The sequence below is a fragment of the Podarcis cretensis genome (assembly GCF_951804945.1).
Source record: "Podarcis cretensis genome assembly, chromosome: 11".
In the NCBI taxonomy this organism is placed as follows: Eukaryota; Metazoa; Chordata; class Lepidosauria; order Squamata; family Lacertidae; genus Podarcis; species Podarcis cretensis.
Genome location: NC_137180.1, coordinates 50,927,383 through 50,947,354, shown reverse-complemented (window position 1 = coordinate 50,947,354; position 19,972 = coordinate 50,927,383). Strand labels below are relative to the sequence as shown.

The 19,972-nt window shown below is 41.7% G+C and overlaps 1 protein-coding gene across 4 annotated transcripts in view; it reads left to right on the top strand.

Moving 5' to 3' along the window:
- The window catches only part of MALT1 (MALT1 paracaspase), a 41,519-nt gene extending 37,706 nt beyond the window's left edge, over nt 1-3,813 (top strand). For all 4 annotated transcript variants that reach the window (XM_079994817.1, XM_079994815.1, XM_079994814.1 and 1 more), the window contains 2 exons: nt 126-251; nt 2,037-3,813. In XM_079994817.1, the coding sequence (XP_079850943.1) occupies nt 126-251; nt 2,037-2,492 (582 nt within the window). In that variant the 3' untranslated portion in view covers nt 2,493-3,813. The remainder of the gene's footprint in view (nt 1-125; nt 252-2,036) is intronic.
- Nucleotides 3,814-19,972: the final 16,159 nt, after the last annotated feature.

Sequence of the window (19,972 nt, the reverse complement as noted above, 5' to 3'; positions counted from 1 at the left end):
GGTGGTTGTGGATATAAAGCTTTTATAAGCTTTTATAAATAAAAATTTATTATTATTATTATTATTATTATTATTATTATTATTATCCTATAAGTTAATTTCTGCTTTTTAACAAATTTGAACAGGACTTGGATGTCGACCCCAAAGGGGCAAACAAGGGGACTCCTGAGGAAACTGGAAGCTACTTGCTTTCAAAGGACTTGCCCAAACATTGTCTCTACACTCGAATAAGTTCTCTGCAGAAGCTAAAGGTCATTTCACATTACTTTTGTCTCACAAACTCATTCTGTTTGGCACTTTTACACCAGCTGCTGCATGAAACAGATTGCACGTTTTACAGGGACACACCCATATTGGTAGCCTCCAGTTACTACTTGCCCTTTGAAATACAGGTAAAGGTAAAGGGACCCCTGACCATTAGGTCCAGTCTTGACCGACTCTGGGGTTGCGGCGCTCATCTCGCTTTACTGGCCGAGGGAGCCAGCGTACAGCTTCCGGGTCATGTGGCCAGCATGACTAAGCCACTACTGGCGAACCAGAGCAGCGCATGGAAACGCCATTTACCTTCCCGCCAGAGCGGTACCTATTTATCTACTTGCACTTTGACGTGCTTTCGAACTGTTAGGTTGGCGGGAGCAGGGACCGAGCAACAGGAGGTCACCCCATCGCGGGGATTTGAACCGCCGACCTTCTGATCGGCAAGTCCTAGGCTCTGTGGTTTAACCCACAGCGCTACCTGCGTCCCTGTCCTTTGAAATACCTCAGCATAAATGTATGATTTCCCTACGGATGCAGCTTTGCAGGTTAAGCCAGCAGAGAATTATATGCCAAAGGCCTTCAGTCTCAAAAAGTTCAGAGTCTAGATTTCTGGATATGGCTTCATGGGTACTGGGGAAGGGCAGCAGGCTGCAATAGGGGTTTTGTTTGTGTCAAGGCTGAGGTGGTGGTAGGATCACAACTGCTTTGCTTTCTTGCTGCACCACTAAGTTCCCTTTCAACTCAATTCTACGATTCTAAGCTATCGGAAACAAAACAAATCAGGGCTCGGATGACGGCTGTGGCCCCATTTGCGCTATACATTTAAAGCTGTATCACACTACTTTAAACCTTTGCGGCTTCCCCCAAAGAATCCTGGGGCTTGTAGTTTGCTAAGGTCCCAGATGATCATTAGAGTCCAATTCCCCTCACAGAACTGCAATTCCCAGCGTGGTTTTGTAGTCAGCCCCTCTTTCCAGAGAACTCTTGAGAACTGTAGCTTTGTGAGGGGGAAGAGGGATCTCCTAAAAAACTCTCAACACCCTTCGCAAACCATGAACCATGACTGTTTTGAAGTGGCACGACGCTGCTTTAAAGGCCTAGTGCAGATTGGACACTACTGTGAGGTGGGAAATAGGGGACCAGGAGCCAAATCTGACTGGGCAATGAGAATGTACTGGGTGAAGGAACTATTCTGATCAGTATAAAACTGCAGTATGTGGCATTGGAATGAGGGTGGAATCTACATGATAAAGAACAGCTGGTGTCCCTTGGCTTATACATCATCCTAAATGATGAAGATACAGCAAGTGCTAAAATTGATTTATTTATTTTTTGAGGGGCAGACATGCTCATTTTTTGCTTTTGTTTCCCACAAAATGCAGATGTGCCGTTAATTCAGTCAGCATACAAAACTGATTATGTTAGTGAGAGTATTGGAGTTATCTGTGATGCAAACAGTAGCTTCTTTGTGTTTAATTTTTGCAAGTTCCATGTGGAAGGCAAACTCTTAACGTGGAAAGTGGAATATCTTTAGCAGCCGGTGTAACAGTTGCTTTTAAAATACAGTCTGTGTGCTGACAGCAAAACGCTAGAAATAGGTTTCCAGCGCCCCCCCCCCTTTTTTTTGTCCTGTGAATTTGTGTAATTAGGAGACAAAAGCACTCTGATGGCAGTGGATGCTGCATTTGATGTGAATGCCTGCATTTCTTTCTTAGGGCATAACAGCTGCCATTATTATGAAGATTAATGATGAATTTTCTTTTTTTATTATTTCACAGGAAGACTTAACCTTCACAGTTTGCCTGCACTATGAATACGCAGGAGTAGATGATGTTGTGGATGAAAGGAAGGTGGTTAACATTGGCAAGCCGCTCATTGCGAGACTGCGCATTCATCAAGGATACAGAAAGAATAGTTGTTTCCACAGCTTCTGTGGGCCTGACGGGCCTTGTTTCGCCCACTCGCCTGGTGTAGAGGCAGCTGGATATAGCCCCTCTCATCACAATCACCAGCCACATTGTTATACAGGTTTCCCCCAGCAAAGCCCTGCTCACTCAGGAAGTGTTTTGCAACCGGTGAGATGCCAGTGCAATATGTCTCCAAACAGGTTGGTCGCATGGACACCAACCTGGTCGTATCCATCCAATTCGAAACAAAGCAACGTACCTGTGGAGACGACAGATGAACTGGAATCTGATTTCTCAGGAAGCTTGAGGCTGTCTCATCAACAGTAGTCGAAACTTCTGTGTGCCAGTTTAGTGGCAACATTCCTCAGGCAGCGATTTGCAGTGCTGCTTGTGTGTCTTGGATTTTGGGGAAAGGGCATTAATAGGTCTCATTGAATTATTTAGCCAGGATCCCAAATTGTTGGGATTATGAGTTGGCACGTAGGTACTTAAGAAATCTTCTTGGACCACAGGAAATTCCCAGTTATTTTCCCCGATAAGGAAACTGCAGGGCATGTTGCAATACAGTAGTAAGAAAGAGTGTGATTGACTTCAAGCCCAGCTATTTATCATGGGAGAGTATGTGTACAGTATTCTCTTTTAACATGCTGAAAACAATTGGAACTGCAACAGAATGTTGCAGTGTGACGATGGTCTGCCTTTCCAGACTTCCAGCATTTCTAACCCCGCCTCCAAACATTTTCCACCCTCTGCTCCCTAACAGCATTCCATGAGGCACTGAGCATATATTGTGCTGTATTGGGTGGGGGGCTCACTCCCTTGGGGTTTTCTAGAAATTTTTTCTATGCAATTTTTGGGGTTCCTCAAGTCTACTGATACCGTCTGCATGGTGCTGCTGCTTTGGCTACATAAGCAATGACATAGCCTGAGCACTGGAAGTAGAGCAGTGGTTGCTAGACACTCCCCCCCTCCGCCCCACCCCCGGGGGGGATCATTTGGAAAATGCTGGCGGTTTTGGTGAACTACGTAATGATTTTTCTGCCAATGATTTTTAGTTGTATTTTTATTGTTTCTTTTATTTCTTCTGCAGGCAACCCCTGATTTGCACGGGGATTGTGTTCCTGCCCCTCTCCCCACCAACACGTCAACAGAGTTTGCATAAGGCATAAGCCCACCCCATTATACCCCTGATCTGCCCTCATGTTCTGCGTAATTGAACATGTGCAAAATGGTCACTGCCTGTTGCTCTTTTTTTGTATTAACAACTTGCATCCAAGTTGCAATCAATACAATAAGAAATGAAATGCAAGGAAAATGCAGTTAAAAAGCAATTTGCATATTTAATATAAGCATTCCATGGACCACCTGAGTAAAGCTCATGGACCACTGGTGGCCCACCAACCAGAAGTGTGGGAACCTCCTGACATAGAGGGGATGATGTGTGGAGGATGTCAGGATACCACTGGGTATCTGGTGCTTTCCCTACATGTCTAGATGAATGCATGGGAACTGAACAATGGACTGAACGGAATATTGCTCTCATTCATCAATGATATTCTTATTTCTGTCCTCTGGAAGTTCCCGAACCTTTCCTCCTACGACAAGCACTGTACAAACAACCTTTGATTAAATAAAAGCACCTGCAGAATTTCTGGTCATTTGGGAACCAGTTTTGTTTTACATGATCAATGTCTGCAATTAGTTTAAAAGGGTAGGAAAGAGATTTTTAATGCACCCCAGCCTCTTTAAAAGTCAACAAGAGTGAATCAGCTTTACAGGTACTCCTCATTTATACTGTCATTTTAAAAGGCCAGCATTATTATTATTTTGTTCATAATTATATGCAAGGCAATAAATTCCTTTTTTAAAATATTTGTATATATGTACTATATTCAATAAGATTTTTTTAAAAGTTCAGCATTCCATTCTCTTATGTGACTAAAGGGCCTGTGGTATGTTAAATTTAGACTCTTACCTGCATTTCTGGGGGAAAGGAATACTAGGCACTGATTTGGGACCGATTTGGATGGTCCGCCCCCACCACTTAATGGATCCAAATGGTTTCCAGAGAGTGGTAGGGGATGCTTTATCCTATGTTGATGGCCTTTCAGCCGATTCCCTGGTGGCCCGCTGGAATGTGGAGTTAACCAGGGCTATTGACTGTTTGGCTCCGAAGCGCCCTCTCCGATTGCATGGAGCCCGGGCAGCCCCGTGGTTTTCCACGGATCCGAGGGCAATGAAACAATCGTTGAGACGGCTAGAGCGCCGGTGGTGGATAACTCATTCCGAATCTGACCAGACACAGGTTAGAGCTCAACGTCGAGCCTACCAAGTGGCGATAGCGACAGCGAAGAAGACTTTCTTCGCCGCCTCTATTGCATCTGCAGAAAACAGCAGCAGGAGACTTTTTCAGGTGGTTCACAATTTAGCGGAACCACCTGCGACATCGGGGCCCAGTACGGGCCACATGATCTCCTGCAATGATTTTGCAAAGTTTTTTGCAGATAAAATCGCTCAGATTAGGGAAGAAGTAGACTCCACCGTGGGAGCAGGGCCAGGGCGGGAGAGTGCTAGAGTCCTGTCTAGTCAAGTTGTGTGGGATCAATTCCATTCTGTTACCTCCGAGGATGTGGACAGGCTGCTTGGACGAGTGAAGCCAACCACCTGTCTCCTGGATCCTTGCCCATCCTGGCTTATAAAAGCTAGCCGGGAAGGACTGGGCGATGGGCCTCGTGGGGTGGTGAATGCTTCCCTCCATGAGGGAGCCTTCCCAGACCTGCTGAAAGAGGCGGTTATTAAACCACTTCTTAAAAAACCATCTTTAGATGCGGCCACGATGGCCAATTATCGCTCAGTCTCAAATCTTCCATTCTTGGGCAAGGTGATTGAGCGAGTGGTTGCTGAACAACTCCAGGCATGCCTGGAAGAAGCGGACCATTTGGATCCCTTCCAGTCGGGATTCAGGCCTCATCATGGGACTGAAACTGCCTTGGTCGCACTGGTTGATGATCTCCAGCGGGCTAGGGACAAAGGTGAGAGCTGTTTCCTAGTTCTGCTGGATCTCTCAGCGGCGTTTGATACCATCGACCATAACATTCTTCTGGACCGTCTTGAGGGGCTGGGAGCTGGGGGCACTGTCATACAGTGGTTCTGCTCCTTCCTCCTGGGCCGTGTTCAGAAAGTGGTGGTGGGGGATGAGTGTTCAGACCCCTGGGCTCTCACTTGTGGGGTGCCTCAGGGTTCTGTCCTCTCCCCCATGCTTTTCAACATTTACATGCAGCCACTGGGAGAGATCATCAGGAGGTTTGGGCTGGGTGTTCATCAGTATGCGGATGATACCCAGCTCTACCTCTCTTTTAAATCAGAACCAGTGAAGGCGGTGAAGGTCCTGTGTGAGTGTCTGGAGGCGGTTGGAGGATGGATGGCAGCTAACAGATTGAGGTTGAATCCTGACAAGACAGAAGTACTGTTTTTGGGGGACAGGAGGCGGGCAGGTGTGGAGGATTCCCTGGTCCTGAATGGGGTAACTGTGCCCCTGAAGGACCAGGTGCGCAGCCTGGGAGTCATTTTGGACTCACAGCTGTCCATGGAGGCACAGGTCAAATCTGTATCCAGGGCAGCTGTTTACCAGCTCCATCTGGTACGTAGGCTGAGACCCTATCTGCCTGCAGACTGTCTCGCCAGAGTGGTGCATGCTCTGGTTATCTCCTGCTTGGACTACTGCAAATAATAATAATAATAATAATAATAATAATAATAATAATAATAATAATTATTATTATTATTATTATTTATACCCCGCCCATCTGGCTGAGTTTCCCCAGCCACTCTGGACAGCTCCCAATCAAGTATTAAAAACAATACAGCGTTAAATATTAAAAACTTCCCTGAACAGGCCTGCCTTCAGATGTCTTTTAAAAATAGGATAGCTACTTATTTCCTTCACATTATGAGCAGGTTTGCTGCTTGAGTTAATAAGAGATTTGTTGTTGATGGTAAAGGCAAGTTTTAAATGTTCCGTAGTTTGGTAGTTGTCACTTTCTGAACTGGCCCCCATGAAATACCTTTACATCTTCAGACTAACGCAATGGTTAAATATTTCCAAAATGATCTGGTCCAATGGGAAGCCCTTTAAATGGCTCCTGTGCATTTCCACAGCCTCCTAAGTGGCAAGGTTTTGCAGAAATGGAGTTTTGTAAACCCAGGCAAACCATAGGTCCACTTAGATAAGTATTGTTTGCAGCAACTGGCATCAGCCATCCAGGGTTTCATACATAAATCTTGCCTGGAGGTGTCAGGGGTTGAATCAGACCTTTCATATAGAAATTGTATATTCTAGCAGTGAATTATGACCCCTGAATTTGAGCAGGGAGGAACTATACTATGTGACGTATTTAGGTGATATCCAGGGCAAAACCTTGTGAGCTCCTCAGAAAAAAAGGGTTGCCTTTTCATTTAGATCAGGACAAACTTCTAGCTTTCATGCTTTTAGGTGGAACGTAAAACCATTAATGAGCAGTACGTTTTGTGACAATGCAGAACTTAAGGGGCTGCTATGCAACTGGTCTGATAGCACTGCATCATCAGATGCAAGTCGGTGATGCTGTCCTTTGCTTTCAGAGCAAAAGAACGGCTCTTCGAAGCACTTCTCCATCTCTAGTCACAAATCAGTTCAAGAGGCCCACACACGCACACTTGATTTGTGTGGAGCTTGTATTGCCATGGTAACTATTCTCTTCACATACTTTTTGGCACTTGGAAAAACTCATTGGTTTCTTCCCACGATCCAAGAGATTGGAGCACTGTTCAGTGCCCTTGCAAGATTAGGTCTGTAATGATGGAAACAAAGAGATTGCTTCTGTCACTACAGGCCTTAATCTTGCACTGCACTGAACTTCCTGCTCTAGTGAACCCTGCAAGCCCAATGGCCAATAAATATTTATTGCTTGTAGCCATAGACCATTGCAAATGCAGTAAAAGACCTATTAGCACAGGCATAAAACATGAATAAGTATACACTCTGCTTAAAATGCAATCAACATTGAAACTTCCTGGGGTTAGATTTAGCTTGCTCAAATTAACAAGTCACTAACAGTTCGTTGAAAGATTCTCACTTGGATTTTCTTTGCTGCAGTTGCATATATTGCAGTTTGATAGTATATGTACTCCTATGGGTTGGATAACAGGTCAGTGACTCTGTTTTGCACTGGTCACCCACTCCATTGCATGCAATATAAAAGAATGGTTTCTTTTCTAGGACAGGCATACAGTGGGCAGTGCAATGAATGTTATTGGCATCATCTGTCTGGAAAGACAATGGCAGGAAGTCAAACCGCTGCGTTAGCAGCACTGAAGTGACTTCCCCAGGGCACATTTAGTCTCTGGCTAGACTAAAAACAAGCACATGAACACCTCTGTGCCCTGGCTACACCATGCATGGATTTTCTATATCATCACCATATGCTATGAGCCCCCGCCTTCCTCAAAGTTAATGTGAACCGTAAAGGCCTCCAGCCCTCCCCAGTTTCCCATCAGCTGCAAGCTTGGCAACTTTGCTATCTCTGATTGAATCTGTGTTTTACCTCCACAAATCACCGTGTTTGCTTTGGGATTCAAGCTCCATCAGTATGGTACAGAGGATGACAACCATATACATTTCCAGAGAGAGAGATGCAATCCTTGTAAGAGCAAGCTTATTATATTTTACTTGCACTAAGGCACCAGATGTTCTTGTGCATTGCCTTCCGTTCTCAGAAGGATGTGCATAGGAGATGATAATGAGCGATTGCTTTTCTCTGTGTTCAAGGCAAGGATTTCATCAGCTCCATAGAAGTATCTGTCAGCTAGCCAGTTATGAGTTATGGTCACAGCTGTTGTACCATGGCCAGGAATATGGGAGGAGTCCCCTTATTTTGTGATTGTAAATTGCTCTAAACTGTTTTCAGCATTGTGTTTTAACAAGGCAGGCGTTCTTGTTGTATATTTGTAAATTCATATTAGAAAAATACACAAAGGTTGCTTCCAGACAACTTGTTTATTGAGCATTCATCCTGATTTGTTTGCAGGGAGATTAAGACAACGTTGGCTATTTAATAAGCATAAGGTTAGATGACATTGCGTAAAGCAAGTGTTACTCCACACCTTCCAGTGCAGTCCCCCTTTACTTTCCTTATCACAAAAAGTCTGATCTTTTGTGAAAGTAGCTTTGTTGCTCAAGACAGCGTGGTCAACTACAATTGCATAAACCAGATTTGCCAGTTTGTGACTGGGCCCTCCTGCAAATAGCAACCGTCTGGAAGTGGCCCCTCCTTCAGAAGGAAGTCAGATCTGAGAAACACTGCCCCTGGCACTTTTCATCATTTAGGAAAGTAAAGAGTAATGCACAGTCGTCTTTTTCTGAGCTGGAATTCTCAAACCACTCGCTACTTTTGACTAGAATACTGTTTCCTCTCTAATAAAGAACAGTTGTTTGGTAATTATAATGGTTCCTCTCTTTTTATAACTGTGCACTGTGCTGTTGCCACCACCCTGGGACCTCATGGTGAAGGGTGGGTAATAAATATAAATGGAATAAAATAAATAATAAAAATCAAGGGTAATTTAATTTAAAAATTAACAACTCTTAAATGTGCATGAGCTCTCTGAACCCAGTAATCCACTGTCGTGAGTATCAAATGGATGTGTGGGATCCATCTAAGTCAGGTGCAGGTTCCGAAAAAGGAATCTAGTGCCAGTTATGTGATCCAGTCTGAAACTGACATCCAGTTCTTTTTGTTGTCCACTCTGTTTGGTATGGTTCCTTTTAAAGGTTTTGTTTTATTTCACAATGTTTACTTGAAGATTAATATCCCATTTCTTTCATTTATTCTTTTGGGGTGGAAACTGCTGTTGCTTAGAGAACCAGTAAGTATGCAGTCTGCCTCTGTATAATCTAAAAGCAAATCTGTAACAAATAATCTGCATCCCCTATCCGGAAAATTAATTTCCATATTAAGTTTGGCGCTTGCAACGCACTGAAGTGGAAAGTAAAGAATGATGCACAAGATTTTTGACAGAACACTGCCTCCCAGTTTTATTGGTTTAATTTTTCCTAATGACTAAAACTGACACATTTCCCAGCACCACCAGAAGGTATTTAGTGAAATTACAGAGCTCTAATCGACATTAATACACATGTCAGTTTGTTAGCATATAAACTGAGTGAGTCCTGGAATTAAATTGTGAAGCTGGTGATCTGAGAGATAAAACTTTTGTTCCCCATCCCACGTTGTAAAGGTTCTGTCATCTATAGTGTAAATTTGAAATATCCTTGCTGAGGACAGTTTTGCCGATGTTGCTACAAGATTTTGGCTGAATTTGCATGTCACACTTAACCATGTTCAGGGCGATGTGCAGGAGTGGGCTTCAATGAGACCCCAAATTGTGTATTCCCTTCTCCTCTGCCCGCATCACCCAGAAGAGTTCAGAAGCTCCTAAACCTACTTTTGGTTAGCAGTGGTTAGTTATGTCATCTGAAGTGGCAATCTGGTTAATATTAACCATGGTTAGCATGAAACAAGCCAACTTCAAACCATGGTTTCTGGAGCTGGCTTATTTGAACTAACCATGGTAAACAATAATTACTGTTCTGGGCTTGGATGACAGGAGAAGCTGTGGTTAACTAAAATGGAAAGGAAATCTTCTGAACTCTTATGGGTTGCATGGAAGGAAGGGATGGGACTGAGAGAGCGGGCAAACCCAAGGTTCACTGTGTCTCATTCCTGTTTGTGCACACCTTGCTAAAACCATCCTGTGTGGCACAGCCAAAGAAGATAAATGAGATCAGCATTGGGAGAATTAGATCAAAGTAATTTCCACATCAGCCTAGCTCCTCTACCTAGTGAATGAGATCCTGAGAGAGCAATCCTGACAAGTTAATTCTGATTTGATGGCTGAAGTAGAGCAGGACAATCAAAACAATAACAAAATGTAAGACTGCTAGTTAATCCTTAACATTTGGCATGGAAAGTATCTCTTAGCTATTCATGAACGCTGTGTACATGAATCAGAAGTGAGATGGGCCCTTCCCCAGATGTCTTGCAATTTGCATTAGGTTCAGTAAGAGACAAAAAGAGTTCAGGAGAGTTATCTAGCAATAAAATGGTATTATCTAGCAATAAAATGGTATTGGAGCATTGTTGCTTTAACATCTATCGATTGCCACAAATCAGATGTATGTGGCAAATGGTAAATGTGGCTAGGTTTTATCTTCCTGCCTTTCACTAGGCGGAAATGGTTCGTTTTGCTGAATTTGTCAATACTATCACACATCGTTAATGACTAAGAACGTGTTTTGTTTTAATTAGAAGTTTCTTATACTGCGCATCAAGAAATATTAAGACGTTTTTATAACAATTAAGCAATAATAAATCAAACAATACAACAAGAGCACTTAAAAAACCAAAAACCCTGAGTAATTGACCATATGTTTATGAGATACTGATAACACCCTTCCTCCTTTTTTTCAAATCTTTAAAAACACTCTCTTCTTTCCGCTGAAACCTCCCCGATCCATCAGATTTTTTCCCCACTTTGCATGACTTTTCTTTTATACAGCCACTCTTCAAAAAATAATTAACACACGATGCAGCCAAAGCTAATTAACACACAATGAGAGCCAGTGTGGTGTAGTGGTTAAGAGCGGTAGTCTCGTAATCTGGGGAACCGGGTTTGCATCTCCGCTCCTCCACATGCAGCTGCTGGGTGACCTTGGGCCAGTCACACTTCTTTGAAGTCTCTCAGCCCCACTCACCTCACAGAGTGTTTGTTGTGGGGGAGGAAGGGAAAGGAGATTGTTGGCTGCTTTGAGACTCCTTAAAGGGAGTGAAAGGCTGGATATCAAATCCAAACTCTTCTTCTTCTTCTAACCATTTTATGCCCCATGGAATTCAAGGAAGATAATTAAAGATGGGGGGGGGCATAGGACAGGCAAGAGGAAGTACAGTGCATTGTAAAACTATGGAATTGGGGGTTTGTCTTGAGGTGGGGGTTGTAGCTGGGGTTTTTGGTATATTTTAGATCTTATGATTTATGAGGAAATCGTTCAGTTTGTGTATTTTTTTAATGTTTTATTTATTGTTTATGACTACTTTTGTTATGTTGTAGTTAGGCGTTTTTTTACCCATTCTGTAAGCCGCCTTGACCATGGTTTGAACTGTGGAAAGGCAACATGCAAATAAAATTATGCATTATATATACAATTTGCTGCCACATTGTGATGGCTACCGAGTTGGATGGCTTTAAAATGGGCAGCAACAACAGCGGCAATAATTATATTAGCACAAGCTTGGAAGACAGAAGAAATACCAATGAAAGAACAATGGCGAGGGAAACTTACGGAATATGCAGAACTGGCAAAATTAACAGATAAATTACATGAAAAGGATAACAAAGATTTTAAAAGAGAATGGGAACCATTTACAACATATATGAAGAGACAACATAAAGAATTGGACTCACTGGCAGGGTTTGAATAAACAAACACAATTGTATATAACAAAAAGTAAGACTATATTTTGGGAAACAACACACAAATTTTGGGAAACAACACACAGGGAGAGTAATATGGAAATAAAACAAAATGGGAATATGAGGGAAGTCCAGGGGAGGAGGGGGAGGAAATATGGAAAATTGTTAAAGAAATGTTAGAGGATGTATATATAGAAAAAACAATATTCTTTAAAAAAAACAAAATGGGATTAGGCAAATCCAGGGAGGGTCGTCATCAAATTGCTACTAGCCAAGATGGCTGTATATTAATTCTGGTGCGAGAGAACCATGCTTCCAAATTATTAATCTACGGAGCAACACTGCTATTGTTCTCATGACTTCCTGGGTGACATCTGTTTGGCCACTGCACTAAACACAATGCTCATCTGGATAGGTGTTAATTTTGATCCAGCAGGGATCTCCTGGTAGCTGTGCAAAAAAATAACAAATACCAATTCTGAGACACAAAGTACAAATGTGGTTGTTCCCAAACTTTTCCACTAGAGGGTACTCATTCCACATTAATTATACCAGAAAGTAAATATATGTTCTGAACTTCCAAATCTCTTGCGATTGCTCCCAAACCTATGGTCCGTAAAACCTCATCAGGTGCCCAGTGTGCAGTTATTGAATCTTTCATTTCTTATAAAGAATATTGGGATGCGGGTGACAATGTGGTCTAAACCACTGAGCCTCTTAGGCTTGCTGATCAGAAGGTTGGTGGTTCAAATCCCCACAAGTGAGCTCCTGTTGCTCTGTCCCAGCTCCTACTTACCTAGCAGTTTGAAAGCATGCCAGTGCAAGTAGATAAATAGGCATCGCTGTGGCGGGAAGGTAAATGGTGTTTCCGTGCGCTCTGGTTTCCGTCACGGTGTTCCGTTGCACCAGAAGCGGTTTAGTCATGCTGGCCACATGACCCGGAAAGCTGTCTGTGGACAAATGCCGGCTCCCTCGGCCTGAAAGCAAGATGAGCGTCGCAACCCCATAGCTGCCTTTGACCGTCCAGGGGTCCTTTACCTTTATCTTTAAAGAAATAAAAGGTGTGATGAAAAATACAATGGAAAATAATACAGCATCTAGCACAGAGCAATACAATTGCCACAATTGGTAGGGGAGAAATCATTAAGTGGGCCATCACAAACATCAGCAGTTTTATGTGGGGATATTCCAAACTTGATCTATTCCATTGGTCTTTGGCTGGTAGAAAACCCCTCTCCATATGCCATTTTAGGCAATCGTGGCTGGTGTTCTTTGGGATTTGTAGGCCAGAAGACAGGGAACTTGACAGTAGCTGGAGCCAGAGTGAATGACAGGGGGGGGGGGGGGTCAAATCCTTGTCAGGAACAAGCTGGCAGGATTTATATTTTAAATTTCTTTTTATATTGCCCTGAAATCCATTTTTCTTGTTTGAGTGGTTAGTAAAATTTTAAAAAATAAATGGATAGTAAAAGTGGTTAAGCAGTTACCAGTCTTCCTTGCATGCATATACCAGCAGGGCTACTACAGTGATATTTAAGATGCATTTTGAGCCGCTGTGCAATTATTTAGCTAGCTCCTAGATGTCGCTGTTCTACACACTTGGAAAAAACACTTCCTCAGCTGTGATCAGTTCTATTATTTTCTTGGTTTAATTTCCCCTGCCCCCCCTCCAACACACACAGAGGATAGAAATGGAATTATCTATTATTTACACACCATGAGCTTTTTAAAGAGTTTGGAGAGAAATATCCAATTAGTTTGCACAATGTCAGTCCAGCAGTTCCCGAAAGACTGCAATCTACGGTTTTCCTTTTCTTTTTTCTGGGATGTGGTTAGATCCTTATTCACATTGGGGGCGGGGGGAATTCATTCAAAATTAATCTTCACCAGAAGACAGTGGCAGAGAATCATCACCTCATGGCAATGTTTTCCTGTTTGGGGGACAAAAGGGAAAGGAAAGATGAAGTACTATTGAGCAAACCACAGTTTTATGGGGCTTGCCCAACTTTTTCACTATTCTAATGAACTTGCCCAGGCCAGATACCCACCTCTGACTTCAAGCCTGGAATATGGGACCCACTTTCACATATCCAATTTTGATTTCTTCATAATAGCACTAACAAGGCACATTTTTCATCCTAAAATGAAAATTCAGAGAGTTCATAATGTTACCTTAGCACTCCTACTAAATGAAAATCAGTGGGGTCTTTTTGTTTTTAAAGATCCAAGTGTCCCTATTTTCCAGGGATAGTCCTAGATTTACAGAAGCCGTCCCTGCTTCTGATTTGACCCCAGAATTTCCTGCTTTTCCTTAGGACATCAGCAAAATGTTGGAGGGTATGGTTATGCAACACCTGAGCCAACCTTTAGATGACATCTGAAGGCAGCCCTGTATAATGAAGGTTTTTAAAAATGTTTTACTATGTTTTTATATACAGTTGTATCTTGGTTGTCGAACGGAATCCATTCCGGAAGCCCGTTTGACTTCCGAAAACCAAGGCACGGCTTCAGATTGGCTGCAGGAGCTGCCTGCAGCCAATTGGAAGCTGGGTTGGACGTTTGGGTTCCAAAGAATGTTCGCAAACTGGAACACTCACTTCCGGATTTGCAGTGTTCGGTAGCCAAAACATTTGCGTCGCAAGGCGTTGGTATGACTGTATGTTGGAAGGTGCCCAGAATGGCTAAGGCAACCCAGTCAGATGGGTGGGGTATATATAATAAAATTACTATTATTATTATTATTATTATTATTATTATTAAATAGGAAATCCCTATTTTCATTGGAGAAATGTTGGAGGCCTTGCTGCACACATATTGAGCATGTGTAAATGGTGGTTGCCTGTATTTATTGCTAAATGTAAATTTTAAAATTAGAAAGTGCCTTGAGGACCCATATAGCAATGGAGACGAGGATAAATTTGACCTGAACAAAGGTTCCCCACTGCCACCCATATATTCCCAGCTGGCAAAATCACCCAACAGCTTTAGCATCGTGTGGGCTTGGCTGTAGAGAGATGACATGCCATTAATATAAATGATACACTCAGCAACCTGTATGTAGAGTTCAATGCCAACCGTTTCCCTTTATGTTTCCATGCAGGTGAGCATACAGGGCTTAAATAGCTGATGACAGTGCCATCTGCAAAAGGCTAACGGCACGCTTATTAATCAGTACGAGCTGCTATTTAATCAGGCGTGTGTGCAATGAATTATTCAGCGGTGACCGGCATATCTTTAATACATATTAAGAGAAGCAAAACCGCACATCTGGTACAACAAAGAGATGTGGAGAAACTGGCATTTTCAAGTTTTCCTAAGCGGATGAGCCTGATTAGACAAGGCATTAATTGTGTGTGCACTTAACACTCACCAAATTTGAGTCATACGTTCAAAGGCCAGGTAATTATCCTAGAAGAGCTTGTTCCGGAAAAGTTTGATTGTAGAGTTAAAGGTATCGAAGGAATCAAAATGATACAATGGGAGCAGCAGCATGAAATCTCGTTTCTAAAATTGCCACCACACTCCTGCACTCATGTTTCCACCTCAGAAATTCGCCCTTGAACACTGGTTTCGCAGTTTGAGGGTGTGGATTGCGTCCAATGTTATTCATTCCCCAGAGCAGACCCATTGAAATTAATGGACACAAGCATTGCTTTTTTTGGTTTAAAAAAATGAGGTGCCAGTATTCATAACTTGAGAAAAGTGCCAAGGAGGCCAGCACAAAATGGCTGCCACAGGGAGCAAAAAAGAGGTGATAGTATTCTGTACTGATGAATACCAACCATGACAAAAAAGCATCAAACATGACTAATAGAGGTCCATTAATACTTTGAGCAGAACATATTCTGATACAACCCCATGTTTCACAAAGAGAAACATCTTCTTAGGAATGTTGGAAGGTATGAAACAACAGGGTAAAAAGGAAATTTTGTGTGTGAGAGAGGTTTTTCTATAGGCCAGAGCTGGCTCCAACATTAGGTAAAATGAGTTGGCTGCCTCAGGCAGATGATTTGGGATGTTGCGAAAGGGAAACAATTATATACTTTTTCCTGCCAGGGAGTGGGAGAGCACTCAAGTGGTCTTCAGCTTTGACCAGCCGTGAGCGCTACCCACCTTGACTTGTGGGTAGGCATCATTTGCTGCTTGGTTTCAGGAAACAAATGTCCTGGGACAGTCCTGAGTGGTGCTGGAATGTCTGTTCCCGGCACAATTAAATGCAGGGCCGGCTCTACCATTAGGCAGTGACCTCTTCAGCAGCAAATCCAGCCCACTGGCTATTCCTCCAAAGTCCCCAGCCAAGCACCTCTGTTGCAGACTAGAGTTGTGCACGTCACACGGCCTGCTCTGCAACCCTTAAATGTGCCTGCTATCTTCAGGTTTCCTGGAGGATATTGTGCTACTTTCCTGTTAGCGGATTTGTATTAAGATGCAGTTGTAAATTCAGTGTAGGAAGCTCAAGTATGAGGAACTCTTGGCTAAGTGAGATTGCACAGACACATATGAATGGAGTTGTCTCAACAAATATGGACAAAGCACAGAGACAAGTGATTTCAAAAGAAGGGAGACTACCAAAGATCTTTTTCGAAATGACTGAAACAATGGACTTGATTGATATTTGGAGAACAAAGAATCCTCTAGAGAGGGAGGGAACTTTCTTCTCTGAAGCAAAAATGACATGGACAAGAATAGACCAAATTTGGATTTCTAGCAGTCTGGCGCCAAGAACAAAAAAAGTAGAAATATGTCCAAAAACGTGCTCCGACCATAACGCGGTGAAGATGGAGATGAAACTAACAACAACTGGATCCTTTAGATGGAGAATGAATGACACCCTATTTAAGGATGAAGAGATCCACAAGAAGGCCCTTAAAACATTAAAAGATTACTTTGAGATCAACAGGAAAACAGATGTGGAAAAAAGAATAATCTGGGACGCAAGCAAAGCCGTGATGCGAGGTTTCCTAATTCAACAAAATTCTATAAAGAGGAAGCAACAAAATGAGAAGAAGGAAAAAATTTTAGAAAAAATAAAGGAAGGAGAGAAGAAGTTGAGGTCTAAACCAAAGTCCCATGAGATTTTGAGAGAAATAAAGTTTTATCAGATGCAGTACATGGAGCTTATGAACCAACAAATAGAATGGAAGATAAAGCAAATGAGACAAAGAACTTTTGAATCAGCGGATAAATGTGGGAAACTTCTGTCATGGCAACTGAAAAAAAGGCAGAAAATGAATACTGTAACAAGTCTAGAAATGGATGGAAAAATTATCCACAAACCCAATGAGATCAACAATTCTTTTCAAAGTTTTTTTAAGAAATTGTATGCACAAGGGCCAATCAACGAACAAGAAATAGAAGAATTCATCAGAAAATACGGTCTACCAAAAATTTCAGAACAAAGTAAAAGGATCTTAAATGAGGAAATAACAGAACAAGAAATAGAGGGTGCCATTCAAAACATGAAATTGGGAAAATCACCAGGACCAGATGGCCTGACGGCCAAATACTACAAAATGCTGAAAGAATGGCTGATACAACCATTGAAGGAAGTTTGCAATGAAATTTTGAAGGGGAAAAAGGCACCTGAATCGTGGAAAGAGGCCTTCATCTCACTTATACCGAAAACAGAGACTGAGAAGAACCAGGTTAAAAACTACCGCCCTATATCTTTACTCAATGTGGATTACAAAATTTTTGCAGACATTTTGGCAAAAAGATTGAAAAGAGTGTTAGCAGAAGAGATTCATAAGGACCAAACAGGCTTTCTCCCAGGTAGACATATGTCAGACAATGTGAGAAACATTATAGACATTTTGGAGCTGCTGGACGTTGATATTAACAGGAAAGCAGTTTTGATTTTTGTGGACGCGGAGAAAGCCTTTGATAACATTTGTTGGACCTTTATGAAAAAGAATCTCCAAGGGATGGGGGTAGGCCAAGGTTTTGAAAACGGTATAGGTGCAATATACTCTCAACAAAAGGCCAAATTAATTGTAAATAACGTGGTAACAGAAGAAATACCTATAGAAAAAGGTACACGACAGGGTTGCCCAATATCCCCTTTGCTTTTTATATCAGTCCTGGAGATTTTGTTAAACATGATCAGAAAGGACCAGTTGGTTAAAGGAGTTCAGGTCGGAGTTAGACATTACAAATTAAGAGCATTTGCAGACGATCTGGTATTGACTTTGCAACAGCCAGACACTAGTACTAAAAGAGTATTAGAACTAATTGATATATTTGGTCGAGTAGCAGGTTTTAAATTGAATAGACAAAAAACGAAAGTGTTGGAAAAAAATTTAACAATGGAAGAAAGAGAGAGTTTTCAGAATGAAACAGGCCTGGAAATAACAAAAAGGGTAAAATACCTGGGGGTAAACTTAACATCCAAGAATGTGAACTTATTTAAGGATAATTATGAAAAATGTTGGTCAGAAGTTAAAAAGGATCTGGAAATATGGTCAAGGTTGAAACTTTCCTTGTTAGGCCGAATTGCTACTATTAAGATGAATGTATTGCCTAGAATGCTGTTCTTATTCCAGACGTTGCAGATTGTGGACAAGATGGACTGTTTCAAGAAGTGGCAGAAAGACATATCAAAATTTGTCTGGCAGGGCAAAAAGCCCAGAATTAAATTTAAGATCTTAACTGATGCAAAGGATAGAGGGGGGTTTGCCCTGCCGGACTTAAGACTTTATTATGAATCAGCAGCTTTCTGCTGGTTGAAACACTGGCTACTTCTTGAGAACACTGACATTTTGGATCTGGAAGGGTACGACAATAGTTTTGGTTGGCATGCATACTTATGGTACGACAAGGTAAAGGTGTATAAAAGCTTTAAAAACCATATTGTAAGGAAAGCATTGTATAACGTTTGGATTAGATACAAAGATTTGTTGGAAAGTAAAACCCCTAGGTGGGTGTCACCAATGGAAGCTAGGGAAGTAAAAAAACTTAATATGGATTCTAAATGGCCAAAATATCATGAGATTTTAGAATACGATGGCGAAAGGGTGAAACTTCAGAGTTATGAGAAACTAAAGCCTAAGGTTCGAGATTGGTTGCATTACCATCAGATAAATGAGACGTTTAAACAGGACAGGAAAATAGGATTTCAGAAAGAGAAGTCAAAACTAGAAACAGAATTGTTGGAACCCAATACTAAGAACTTATCAAAAATGTATAACTTGCTGTTAAAATGGAATACACAGGATGAAATGGTGAAATCAGCTATGATTAAATGGGCACAAGATATCAGTCATGATATTATGTTTGCTGACTGGGAACAGTTATGGACCACCGGTATTAAATTTACTGCATGTAATGCCTTAAAAGAAAATATTATGAAAATGATCTACCGATGGTACATGACCCCAGTCAAGCTTGCAAAAATATATCATTTGCCTAATAATAAGTGTTGGAAATGTAATGAGACTGAAGGCACTTTCTACCACCTTTGGTGGACCTGCCCAAAGGTTAAAGCTTTCTGGGAAATGATCTATAATGAAATTAAGAAGGTCCTTAAGTGGACTTTTCCTAAGAAACCAGAGGCTTTCCTCTTGGGCATGGTGGGCCAAATGGTGCCAAGGAAGGATAGGATTTTCTTTATGTATGCCACTACAGCAGCAAGAATTCTACTGGCAAAGTATTGGAAGACGCAAGAACTACCTACTCTGGAAGAATGGCAAACAAAGGTGATCGACTTTATGGGACTGGCCGAGATGACGGGCAGAATCCGGGACCAGGGGAAAGAGACAATGGAAGAGGACTGGAAGAAATTCAAAATATATCTTAAAAATAATTGTAAAATTGAGGAATGTTAAGATGTCAGGGGGTAAGAAGTAAAGAATTGCAGCAGTAAATAAAAAACTTAAGAAATTTTTGATGAAAGGGAACTAAGACAATGGACCTAAGGGTTGCTAAAGAATTATTAAATAAGGATGCAGGGTTGGGGAGGTATGGGGAAGTCAAAGAAAAAAGGGCATGAACCGATGAGTTTGAAGTTATACTGTTTTATATTGTTCTTTATTATTTGTGTGGAAAATTAATAAAAATTATTATAAAAAAAAAAAAAGAGATTGCACAGACACCCTCCTTACTAATCTTCCGGTGTGTGACTAATAATTTCTTGCTCATTTTAAGGTAATCTTCGGTTTTGTGATATTGTTTTGCCATTTCATTTTCTGTGTGGCTTGGTTTTCTGTACACCACATGGAAATGTCCATGATTAAGTAGTATATAAATGTCTTATCTGCCAGTACAATTGACTTCTGCACATGGATTTGAGGTGTGTGTTCTCT